The 12,682-nt window shown below is 54.0% G+C and overlaps 1 protein-coding gene across 1 annotated transcript in view; it reads right to left on the reverse strand.

Annotated features, from left to right (window-relative positions):
- Positions 1-12,682, reverse strand: part of ATP7A (ATPase copper transporting alpha) — a gene marked incomplete at its 5' end in the record, with an annotated part of 63,269 nt that overhangs the window by 15,217 nt on the left and 35,370 nt on the right. The window contains 3 exon segments of the mRNA XM_040334437.1: positions 1,352-1,559; positions 6,330-6,512; positions 9,943-10,137. Of these exon segments, the coding sequence (XP_040190371.1) occupies positions 1,352-1,559; positions 6,330-6,512; positions 9,943-10,137 (586 nt within the window).

Consider the following 12,682-nt stretch of genomic DNA (forward strand, 5'->3'; position numbering starts at 1 on the left):
TGTAGTCCAGGGCTCTATATACAGTATAAATGACCGGTCCTTACATGTAGACCTGGGCTCTATATACAGTATAAATGACCGGTCCTTACACGTAGACCGAGGCTCTATATACAGTATAAATGACCGGTCCTTACACGTAGACCGGGGCTCTATATATACGGTATAAATGACCGGTCCTTACATGTAGACCGGGGCTCTATATACAGTATAAATGACCGGTCCTTACACGTAGACCGGGGCTCTATATACGGTATAAATGACCGGTCCTTACATGTAGTCCAGGGCTCTATATACAGTATAAATGACCGGTCCTTACATGTAGTCCGGGGCTCTATATACAGTATAAATGACCGGTCCTTACATGTAGTCCAGGGCTCTATATACAGTATAAATGACCGGTCCTTACATGTAGACCGGGGCTCTATATACGGTATAAATGACCGGTCCTTACACGTAGACCGGGGCTCTATATACGGTATAAATGACCGGTCCTTACATGTAGTCCGGGGCTCTATATACGGTATAAATGACCGGTCCTTACACGTAGACCGGGGCTCTATATACGGTATAAATGACCGGTCCTTACATGTAGACCGGGGCTCTATATACAGTATAGATGACCGGTCCTTACATGTAGTCCAGGGCTCTATATACGGTAACAATGACCGGTCCTTACATGTAGTCCAGGGCTCTATATACGGTAACAATGACCGGTCCTTACACGTAGACCAGGGCTCTATATACGGTATAAATGACCGGTCCTTACATGTAGTCCAGGGCTCTATATACGGTAACAATGACCGGTCCTTACACGTAGACCGGGGCTCTATATACGGTATAAATGACCGGTCCTTACACATAGACCGGGGCTCTATATACGGTATAAATGACCGGTCCTTACACGTAGTCCGGGGCTCTATATACGGTATAGATGACCGGTCCTTACACGTAGACTGGGGCTCTATATACGGTATAAATGACCGGTCCTTACACGTAGACTGGGGCTCTATATACGGTATAAATGACCGGTCCTTACATGTAGACTGGGGCTCTATATACGGTATAAATGACTGGTCCTTACACGTAGACCGGGGATCTATATACGGTATAGATGACCGGTCCTTACATGTAGACCGGGGATCTATATACGGTATAGATGACCGGTCCTTACATGTAGACCGGGGCTCTATATACGGTATAGATGACCGGTCCTTACACGTAGACCGGGGCTCTATATACGGTATAGATGACCGGTCCTTACACGTAGACCGGGGCTCTATATACAGTATAGATGACCGGTCCTTACACATACACCGGGGCTCTATATACGGTATAGATGACCGGTCCTTACACGTAGACTCGGGCTCTATGAAGGGGTAAAGGTCGGAGTCCTCCTGGGATCCATCGATTTGGACCAATAAGGCATTCTTGTCGTTCTTGTTGGTTGGCTGGTTGGTTCTTCTCAGGAGTTGCTCAATATTACTGACTTTGCAGCTGATCCCACATCCCGGCACGGCCTGGAAATCCGAACAGGTGCCCAACGTCTCCACATGGAGGACCTGCGTTCACAAGGAAGACATGGAGACAGTTCAGAGAAATATGAGACAGCAAGGAGTGGTCTGCTTTATTTATTGTCTATGACAAGTTCTCCCATTGACCACAACACCAATCGTGACTAATGGTGAGACCACTACAACTATGATGGCCAATGGTGTGACCACTACAACTATGATGGCCAATGGTGTGACCACTACAACTATGATGGCCAATGGTGTGACCACTACAACTATGATGGCCAATGGTGTGACCACTACAACTATGATGGCCAATGGTGAGACCACTACAACTATGATGGCCAATGGTGTGACCACTACAACTATGATGGCCAATGGTGTGACCACTACAACTATGATGGCCAATGGTGAGACCACTACAACTATGATGGCCAATGGTGAGACCACTACAACTATGATGGCCAATGGTGGGACCAAAGGTGACCCATGGTGAGACCAAAGGACCAATGGTGGGACCACAACATCAATCATGACTAATGGTGAGACCACTACAACTATGATGGCCAATGGTGAGACCACTACAACTATGATGGCCAATGGTGTGACCACTACAACTATGATGGCCAATGGTGGGACCACTACAACTATGATGGCCAATGGTGTGACCACTACAACTATGATGGCCAATGGTGGGACCAAAGGTGACCCATGGTGAGACCAAAGGACCAATGGTGGGACCACAACATCAATCATGACTAATGGTGAGACCACTACAACTATGATGGCCAATGGTGTGACCACTACAACTATGATGGCCAATGGTGTGACCACTACAACTATGATGGCCAATGGTGAGACCACTACAACTATGATGGCCAATGGTGAGACCACTACAACTATGATGGCCAATGGTGAGACCACTACAACTATGATGGCCAATGGTGGGACCAAAGGTGACCCATGGTGAGACCAAAGGACCAATGGTGGGACCACAACATCAATCATGACTAATGGTGAGACCACTACAACTATGATGGCCAATGGTGTGACCACTACAACTATGATGGCCAATGGTGAGACCACTACAACTATGATGGCCAATGGTGAGACCACTACAACTATGATGGCCAATGGTGAGACCACTACAACTATGATGGCCAATGGTGGGACCAAAGGTGACCCATGGTGAGACCAAAGGACCAATGGTGGGACCACAACATCAATCATGACTAATGGTGAGACCACTACAACTATGATGGCCAATGGTGAGACCACTACAACTATGATGGCCAATGGTGTGACCACTACAACTATGATGGCCAATGGTGGGACCACTACAACTATGATGGCCAATGGTGTGACCACTACAACTATGATGGCCAATGGTGGGACCAAAGGTGACCCATGGTGAGACCAAAGGACCAATGGTGGGACCACAACATCAATCATGACTAATGGTGAGACCACTACAACTATGATGGCCAATGGTGTGACCACTACAACTATGATGGCCAATGGTGTGACCACTACAACTATGATGGCCAATGGTGAGACCACTACAACTATGATGGCCAATGGTGAGACCACTACAACTATGATGGCCAATGGTGAGACCACTACAACTATGATGGCCAATGGTGGGACCAAAGGTGACCCATGGTGAGACCAAAGGACCAATGGTGGGACCACAACATCAATCATGACTAATGGTGAGACCACTACAACTATGATGGCCAATGGTGAGACCACTACAACTATGATGGCCAATGGTGTGACCACTACAACTATGATGGCCAATGGTGGGACCACTACAACTATGATGGCCAATGGTGTGACCACTACAACTATGATGGCCAATGGTGGGACCAAAGGTGACCCATGGTGAGACCAAAGGACCAATGGTGGGACCACAACATCAATCATGACTAATGGTGAGACCACTACAACTATGATGGCCAATGGTGAGACCACTACAACTATGATGGCCAATGGTGTGACCACTACAACTATGATGGCCAATGGTGGGACCACTACAACTATGATGGCCAATGGTGAGACCACTACAACTATGATGGCCAATGGTGTGACCACTACAACTATGATGGCCAATGGTGGGACCACTACAACTATGATGGCCAATGGTGGGACCACTACAACTATGATGGCCAATGGTGGGACCACTACAACTATGATGGCCAATGGTGGGACCACTACAACTATGATGGCCAATGGTGAGACCACTACAACTATGATGGCCAATGGTGGGACCACTACAACTATGATGGCCAATGGTGAGACCAAAGGATCAATGGCGAGACCACAACAACTATAATGACCAATGGCGACCCATGGTGAGACCAAAGGACCAATGGTGATCAGTGGTGAGACCAAAAGACCAATGGCGACCCATGGTGAGACCAAAAGACCAATGGCGACCCATGGTGAGACCAAAAGACCAATGGCGACCCATGGTGAGACCAAAAGACCAATGGCGACCCATGGTGAGACCAAAAGACCAATGGCGACCCATGGTGAGACCAAAGGACCAATGGCGACCCATGGTGAGACCAATGGCGACCCATGGTGAGACCAAAAGACCAATGGCGACCCATGGTGAGACCAAAGGCGACCCATGGTGAGACCAAAGGCGACCCATGGTGAGACCAAAGGACCAATGGTGATCAGTGGTGAGACCAAAGGACCAATGGCGACCCATGGCGAGACCAAAGGACCAATGGCGACCCATGGTGAGACCAAAGGACCAATGGTGGGACCATGGTGATACCAAAGGACCAATGGCGACCCATGGTGAGACCAAAGGACCAATGGCGACCCATGGTGAGACCAAAGGACCAATGGTGATCAGTGGCGAGACCAAAGGACCAATGGCGAACCGTGGTGAGAACAAAGGCGACCCATGGTGAGACCAAAGGACCAATGGTGGGACCATGGTGAGACCAAAGGACCAATGGTGGGACCACATGAGCAATCGTGATACCAAAAGACTAATGGTGATCAGTGGTGAGACCACATGACCAATCGTGATACCAAAGGACCAATGGTGGGACCATGGTGAGACCAAAGGACCAATGGTGGGACCATGGTGAGACCAAAGGACCAATGGTGGGACCATGGTGAGACCAAAGGACCAATGGTGAGACCATGGTGAGACCAAAGGACCAATGATGAGACCAAAGGACCAATGGCGACCCACGGTTTGGGCCCTTGTTGGAGTTTCCAGTCTGGGAAATTGGTGGCGGTAATATTTGGTCCTCACATCACACAAACTTAGAGAAAGACAAAGCAATCCTATTTCTCGGTCAATCTGCACATAAATGGCGATACGGTTTTTATTAGGGATGGGCTCTGGCATATTTTCGGATCCTAGTCCCAACCCACCTGAGCAATCACGCCCCTCCCTGCACACCGCCAATCATGAGCAGCCCAGTCAGGGCGTGTATGTGCAGCTGGGTGCCGGGAAATGTCTCACTGCCTGTGATTGGCGGTGTGCAGGGATGGCTTCCAGGCGGGATTTCTCAGGTGGGTTGGGACTCGGATCTGAACACGTCTGAGACCATCCCTAGTTACTATGGTAACCTCCTTACAGTACTTGGTGACGGCTGATCCCAGAGGGTGTGTGTAACGGAATGACCCGGGACACCCAGAGACTTTGGAAGGATGAGGGGTACTCCTGTACCGGAGTCACCAAGGAGTCTTATGTCTAGGGTCACCTTATGTCCGATAGGGTGACTGAGAAATGATATCCTAAATACCAGGACAGGGGACATCACTGATAGTTCATATTGCAGGAGATAGTGCAAAGTGTTGGTTTATTCTATGACACATCTCTCTGTGTAGACTGTTGACATGCTAATTGAGTCTGGTCCAGGATCTCTCATGATGTATGCTTAATACTGTTTTGTGTGTGGAATGGAACTTGTCAAGCTGCATGCGGAGACAGAACGTCTGTCTAAAGATGTGGATTGAGGGGAATTCATTGTGTGATGGTGTTTTGTTTGAATTCTGTTAATGAAGGAACGTGACTTCTCAGGTGCAGTGATTAGGTCATGATAATTATAGACCGGTGCCGAGAAGTCTGGAATGTTTAGCAATTAGCCACCTGAAAGTGTATTGAAGCCCCCCAGAGTGTGATGTGTGGGTGGAGAGTTTGATTGTTCCTTTCATGCTTGAACTGTATATAAACTTGAGAGCTAACCATTAGTTGTCTTGCATTTGAAACCAGTAACAGAGCAAGTCTCGTTATTCTGGGAAATGGGATGTCTGTTGGATGGTTGGAGTGTCAGATGAGCTGTCGTGGGTTGATGGAAGGTCGTAAACAGTGGTGACCGTTACAGTGTACATACATGGCGGTATGGTTACTATGGTTACCTCCTTACAGTACTTGGTGACGGCTGAGCCCAGAGGGTGTACATACATGGCGGTATGGTTACTATGGTTACCTCCTTACAGTACTTGGTGACGGCTGAGCCCAGAGGGTGTACATACATGGCGGTACGGTTACTATGGTTACCTCCTTACAATACTTGGTGACGGCTGAGCCCAGAGGGTGTACATACATGGCTGTATGGTTACTATGGTTACCTCCTTACAGTACTTGGTGACGGCTGAGCCCAGAGGGTGTACATACATGGCGGTATGGTTACTATGGTTACCTCCTTACAGTACTTGGTGACGGCTGAGCCCAGAGGGTGTACATACATGGCGGTACGGTTACTATGGTTACCTCCTTACAGTACTTGGTGACGGATGAGCCCAGAGGGTGTACATACATGGCGGTATGGTTACTATGGTTACCTCCTTACAGTACTTGGTGACGGCTGAGCCCAGAGGGTGCTCACTGTTGCTCTCCGCAGTTCCCACAATGGCCAGCAGCTTGTTAGTTGGCATCTTGTTGCTTTCCACCAACACCTTCAGCTGCATGACGACTGGAAATCCTTGAGTGATGGTCCCGGTTTTATCGAACACCACGGTCTTCACCTAAACACACAATGACACCGCCCATTACTTCATACCCGGCAGGACCAACGAATGCAAGACACACAACTAGACACGCCCCAGCCCCAAACTGACCCAAATCCTCCTCCATTCATGTCTCGCCCCTCCCAAACAATGCAACGCTGCCAATCCAAATACCAGGGGGCGGGTCCCAGCCCCAGACTGACCCAAATCCTCCTCCATTCATGTCTCACCCCTCCCAGACAAGGCAACGCTGACAATCCAAATACCAGGGGGCGGGTCCCAGCCCCAGACTGACCCAAATCCTCCTCCATTCATGTCTCGCCCCTCCCAGACAATGCAACACTGCCAATCCAAATACCAGGGGGCGGGTCCCAGCCCCAAACTGACCCAAATCCTCCTCCATTCATGTCTCGCCCCTCCCAGACAATGCAACACTGCCAATCCAAATACCAGGGGGCGGGTCCCAGCCCCAGACTGACCCTAATCCTCCTCCATTCATGTCTCGCCCCTCCCAGACAAGGCAACTCTGCCAATCCAAATACCAGGGGGCGGGCCCAGCCCCAGACTGACCCAAATCCTCCTCCATTCAGGTCTCGCCCCTCCCAGACAAGTTAACGCAGCCAATCCAAATACCAGGGGGCGGGTCCCAGCCCCAGACTGACCCAAATCCTCCTCCATTCATGTCTCGCCCCTCCCAGACAATGCAACACTGCCAATCCAAATACCAGGGGGCGGGTCCCAGCCCCAGACTGACCCAAATCCTCCTCCATTCATGTCTCGCCCCTCCCAGACAAGGCAACGCTGCCAATCCAAATACCAGGGGGCGGGTCCCAGCCCCAAACTGACCCAAATCCTCCTCCATTCATGTCTCGCCCCTCCCAGACAATGCAACACTGCCAATCCAAATACCAGGGGGCGGGTCCCAGCCCCAGACTGACCCTAATCCTCCTCCATTCATGTCTCGCCCCTCCCAGACAAGGCAACTCTGCCAATCCAAATACCAGGGGGCGGGTCCCGGGCGGGTCCCAGCCCCAGACTGACCCAAATCCTCCTCCATTCATGTCTCGCCCCTCCCAGACAAGGCAACGCTGCCAATCCAAATACCAGGGGGCGGGTCCCAGCCCCAGACTGACCCAAATCCTCCTCCATTCATGTCTCGCCCCTCCCAGACAAGGCAACGCTGCCAATCCAAATACCAGGGGGCGGGTCCCAGCCCCAGACTGACCCAAATCCTCCTCCATTCATGTCTCGCCCCTCCCAGACAATGCAACACTGCCAATCCAAATACCAGGGGGCGGGTCCCAGCCCCAGACTGACCCAAATCCTCCTCCATTCATGTCTCGCCCCTCCCAGACAAGGCAACGCTGCCAATCCAAATACCAGGGGGCGGGTCCCAGCCCCAGACTGACCCAAACCCTCCTCCATTCATGTCTCGCCCCTCCCAGACAATGCAACACTGCCAATCCGCCCCAGACTGACCCAAATCCTCCTCCATTCATGTCTCGCCCCTTCCAGACAAGGCAACGCTGCCAATCCAAATACCAGGGGGCGGGTCCCAGCCCCAGACTGACCCAAATCCTCCTCCATTCATGTCTCGCCCCTCCCAGACAAGGCAACGCTGCCAATCCAAATACCAGGGGGCGGGTCCCAGCCCCAGACTGACCCAAATCCTCCTCCATTCATGTCTCGCCCCTCCCAGACAATGCAACGCTGCCAATCCAATTACCAGGGGGCGGGTCCCAGCCCCAGACTGACCCAAATCCTCCTCCATTCATGTCTCGCCCCTCCCAGACAATGCAACGCTGCCAATCCAATTACCAGGGGGCGGGTCCCGGGCGGGTCCCAGCCCCAGACTGACCCAAATCCTCCTCCATTCATGTCTCGCCCCTCCCAGACAAGGCAACGCTGCCAATCCAAATACCAGGGGGCGGGGGCGGGTCCCAGCCCCAGACTGACCCAAATCCTCCTCCATTCATGTCTCGCCCCTCCCAGACAAGGCAACGCTGCCAATCCAAATACCAGGGGGCGGGGGCGGGTCCCAGCCCCAGACTGACCCAAATCCTCCTCCATTCATGTCTCGCCCCTCCCAGACAAGGCAACGCTGCCAATCCAAATACCAGGGGGCGGGTCCCAGCCCCAGCCCCAGACTGACCCTAATCCTCCTCCATTCATGCCTCGCCCCTCCCAGACAATGCAACACTGCCAATCCAAATACCAGGGGGCGGGTCCCAGCCCCAGCCCCAGACTGACCCAAATCCTCCTCCATTCATGTCTCGCCCCTCCCAGACAATGCAACGCTGCCAATCCAATTACCAGGGGGCGACTGACCCAAATCCTCCTCCATTCATGTCTCGCCCCTCCCAGACAAGGCAACGCTGCCAATCCAAATACCAGGGGGCGGGTCCCAGCCCCAGACTGACCCAAATCCTCCTCCATTCATGCCTCGCCCCTCCCAGACAATGCAACACTGCCAATCCAAATACCAGGGGGCGGGTCCCAGCCCCAGACTGACCCAAACCCTCCTTCATTCATGTCTCGCCCCTCCCAGACAATGCAACACTGCCAATCCGCCCCAGACTGACCCAAATCCTCCTCCATTCATGTCTCGCCCCTTCCAGACAAGGCAACGCTGCCAATCCAAATACCAGGGGGCGGGTCCCAGCCCCAGACTGACCCAAATCCTCCTCCATTCATGTCTCGCCCCTCCCAGACAAGGCAACGCTGCCAATCCAAATACCAGGGGGCGGGTCCCAGCCCCAGACTGACCCAAATCCTCCTCCATTCATGTCTCGCCCCTCCCAGACAATGCAACGCTGCCAATCCAATTACCAGGGGGCGGGTCCCAGCCCCAGACTGACCCAAATCCTCCTCCATTCATGTCTCGCCCCTCCCAGACAATGCAACGCTGTCAATCCAATTACCAGGGGGCGGGTCCCAGCCCCAGACTGACCCAAATCCTCCTCCATTCATGTCTCGCCCCTCCCAGACAAGGCAACTCTGCCAATCCAAAAACCGGGGGGCGGGTCCCAGCCCCAGACTGACCCAAATCCTCCTCCATTCATGTCTCGCCCCTCCCAGACAAGGCAACTCTGCCAATCCAAATACCAGGGGGCGGGAATGGGTGTGGCCAGGTGCTGACTGATAAGCAGGGACAATGCTGATAGCCACACCCCCTGTAGTACAAGTGGGCACCGCCCACATGAGAGCGAAACTCTGCTCTGGATTCAGGAGCAGTGCAGCATTGTGGTCACAGGAAGCTGCATTAGGTGGGCCTCAATGGCAGGATCTACAGGTATTTGTGGCACATCTTGTTCTAGGAGGAGGGCGGAGTTCTCCTCCATTGGAAGGAAGAACAGTTCACATGACAGTTGGAAGAACTTTTTGGTATTAAAGGATGAAGGTCAGAGAGGAAGTGACAACATTTACAAATCTTCCCGCGGGAACTCACTTTGTGCGCCATTTCCAGAGGTTCTCCGCCTTTGATCAGGATCCCGTTCTGAGCACCCACTCCAGTCCCAACCATGACGGCTGTCGGGGTCGCCAGGCCCAGGGAACAGGGGCACGCGATGCACAATACGGTGATGGCGGCTTGGAAGGCAAAGCGGACGATGACTTCTCCTTGTGAAATGCTCTTGTTATAACCCTGCAGAGGAGAGAAGAGGAGGAGTCATTCACTCTGCGGACCTCACCTGGGGGGGTCGACCCCCTCCACATGGATGACGGAACCCCTACATACCATCGGAGATTTCTGTACAACCTTTTCCTGGAGATCAGAGGGGGACACAGGAATGGTGGGTGGAGAGAGGGAATGGTGGGTGGAGAGAGGGAATGGTGGGTGGAGCGAGGGAATGAATGGTGGGTGGAGCGAGGGAATGGTGGGTGGAGCGAGGGAATGGTGGGTGGAGCGAGGGAATGGTGGGTGGAGGGAGGGAATGATGGGTGGAGCGAGGGAATGGTGGGTGGAGCGAGGGAATGGTGGGTGGAGCGAGGGAATGGTGGGTGGAGCGAGGGAATGGTGGGTGGAGGGAGGGAATGATGGGTGAGGGAGGGAATGGTGGGTGGAGTGAGGGAATGATGGGTGGAGTGAGGGAATGGTGGGTGGAGGGAGGGAATGGTGGGTGGAGGGAGGGAATGGTGAGTGGAGTGAGGGAATGAATGGTGGGTGGAGCGAGGGAATGAATGGTGGGTGGAGCGAGGGAATGAATGGTGGGTGGAGCGAGGGAATGAATGGTGGGTGGAGAGAGGGAATGGTGGGTGGAGGGAGGGAATGGTGAGTGGAGGGAGGGAATGGTGGGTGGAGGGAGGGAATGGTGGGTGGAGTGAGGGAATGGTGGGTGGAGCGAGGGAATGAATGGTGGGTGGAGCGAGGGAATGAATGGTGGGTGGAGGGAGGGAATGGTGGGTGGAGCGAGGGAATGATGGGTGGAGGGAGGGAATGGTGGGTGGGAGGGAGGGAATGGTGGGTGGAGAGAGGGAATGATGGGTGGAGGGAGGGAATGGTGGGTGGAGGGAGGGAATGGTGGGTGGAGGGAGGGAATGATCGGTGGAGAGAGGGAATGGTGGGTGGAGCGAGGGAATGAATGGTGGGTGGAGCGAGGGAATGATGGGTGGAGCGAGGGAATGATGGGTGGAGCGAGGGAATGGTGGGTGGAGTGAGGGAATGGTGGGTGGAGTGAGGGAATGGTGGGTGGAGGGAGGGAATGGTGGGTGGAGCGAGGGAATGAATGGTGGGTGGAGAGAGGGAATGGTGGGTGGAGGGAGGGAATGGTGAGTGGAGGGAGGGAATGGTGGGTGGAGGGAGGGAATGGTGGGTGGAGTGAGGGAATGGTGGGTGGAGCGAGGGAATGAATGGTGGGTGGAGCGAGGGAATGAATGGTGGGTGGAGGGAGGGAATGGTGGGTGGAGAGAGGGAATGGTGAGTGGAGGGAGGGAATGGTGGGTGGAGTGAGGGAATGAATGATGGGTGGAGAGAGGGAATGGTGGGTGAGCGAGGGAATGAATGGTGGGTGGAGAGAGGGAATGGTGGGTGGAGAGAGGGAATGGTGGGTGGAGAGAGGGAATGGTGGGTGGAGAGAGGGAATGGTGGGTGGAGCGAGGGAATGATGGGTGGAGCGAGGGAATGGTGAGTGGAGGGAGGGAATGGTGGGTGGAGGGAGGGAATGGTGGGTGGAGGGAGGGAATGGTGGGTGGAGGGAGGGAATGATGGGTGGAGTGAGGGAATGATGGGTGAGGGAGGGAATGGTGGGTGGAGGGAGGGAATGGTGGGTGGAGTTAGGGAATGGTGGGTGGAGTGAGGGAATGGTGGGTGGAGTGAGGGAATGATGGGTGGAGTGAGGGAATGGTGGGTGGAGTGAGGGAATGATGGGTGGAGTGAGGGAATGGTGGGTGGAGGGAGGGAATGGTGAGTGGAGAGAGGGAATGGTGGGTGGAGAGAGGGAATGGTGGGTGGAGCGAGGGAATGATGGGTGGAGCGAGGGAATGGTGAGTGGAGGGAGGGAATGGTGGGTGGAGGGAGGGAATGGTGGGTGGAGTGAGGGAATGGTGGGTGGAGTGAGGGAATGGTGGGTGGAGTGAGGGAATGGTGGGTGGAGGGAGGGAATGGTGGGTGGAGGGAGGGAATGGTGGGTGGAGGGAGGGAATGGTGGGTGGAGAGAGGGAATGGTGGGTGGAGAGAGGGAATGGTGGGTGGAGCGAGGGAATGATGGGTGGAGCGAGGGAATGGTGAGTGGAGGGAGGGAATGGTGGGTGGAGGGAGGGAATGATGGGTGGAGTGAGGGAATGGTGGGTGGAGGGAGGGAATGGTGGGTGGAGCGAGGGAATGGTGGGTGGTGGGTGGAGCGAGGGAATGATGGGTGGGGGGAGGGAATGGTGGGTGGAGCGAGGGAATGGTGGGTGGAGGGAGGGAATAGTGGGTGGAGGGAGGGAATGATGGGTGGAGGGAGGAGGGAATGGTGGGTGGAGTGAGGGAATGGTGGGTGGAGTGAGGGAATGGTGGGTGGAGTGAGGGAATGGTGGAGTGAGGGAATGGTGGAGGGAGGGAATGGTGGGTGGAGAGAGGGAATGATGGGTGGAGGGAGGGAATGGTGAGTGGAGGGAGGGAATGGTGGGTGGAGGGAGGGAATGGTGGGTGGAGGGAGGGAATGGTGGGTGGAGGGAGGGAATGATGGGTGGAGGGAGGGAGGGAATGG

This window comes from Rana temporaria (assembly GCF_905171775.1).
Source record: "Rana temporaria chromosome 9 unlocalized genomic scaffold, aRanTem1.1 chr9e, whole genome shotgun sequence".
NCBI lineage: Eukaryota > Metazoa > Chordata > Amphibia > Anura > Ranidae > Rana > Rana temporaria.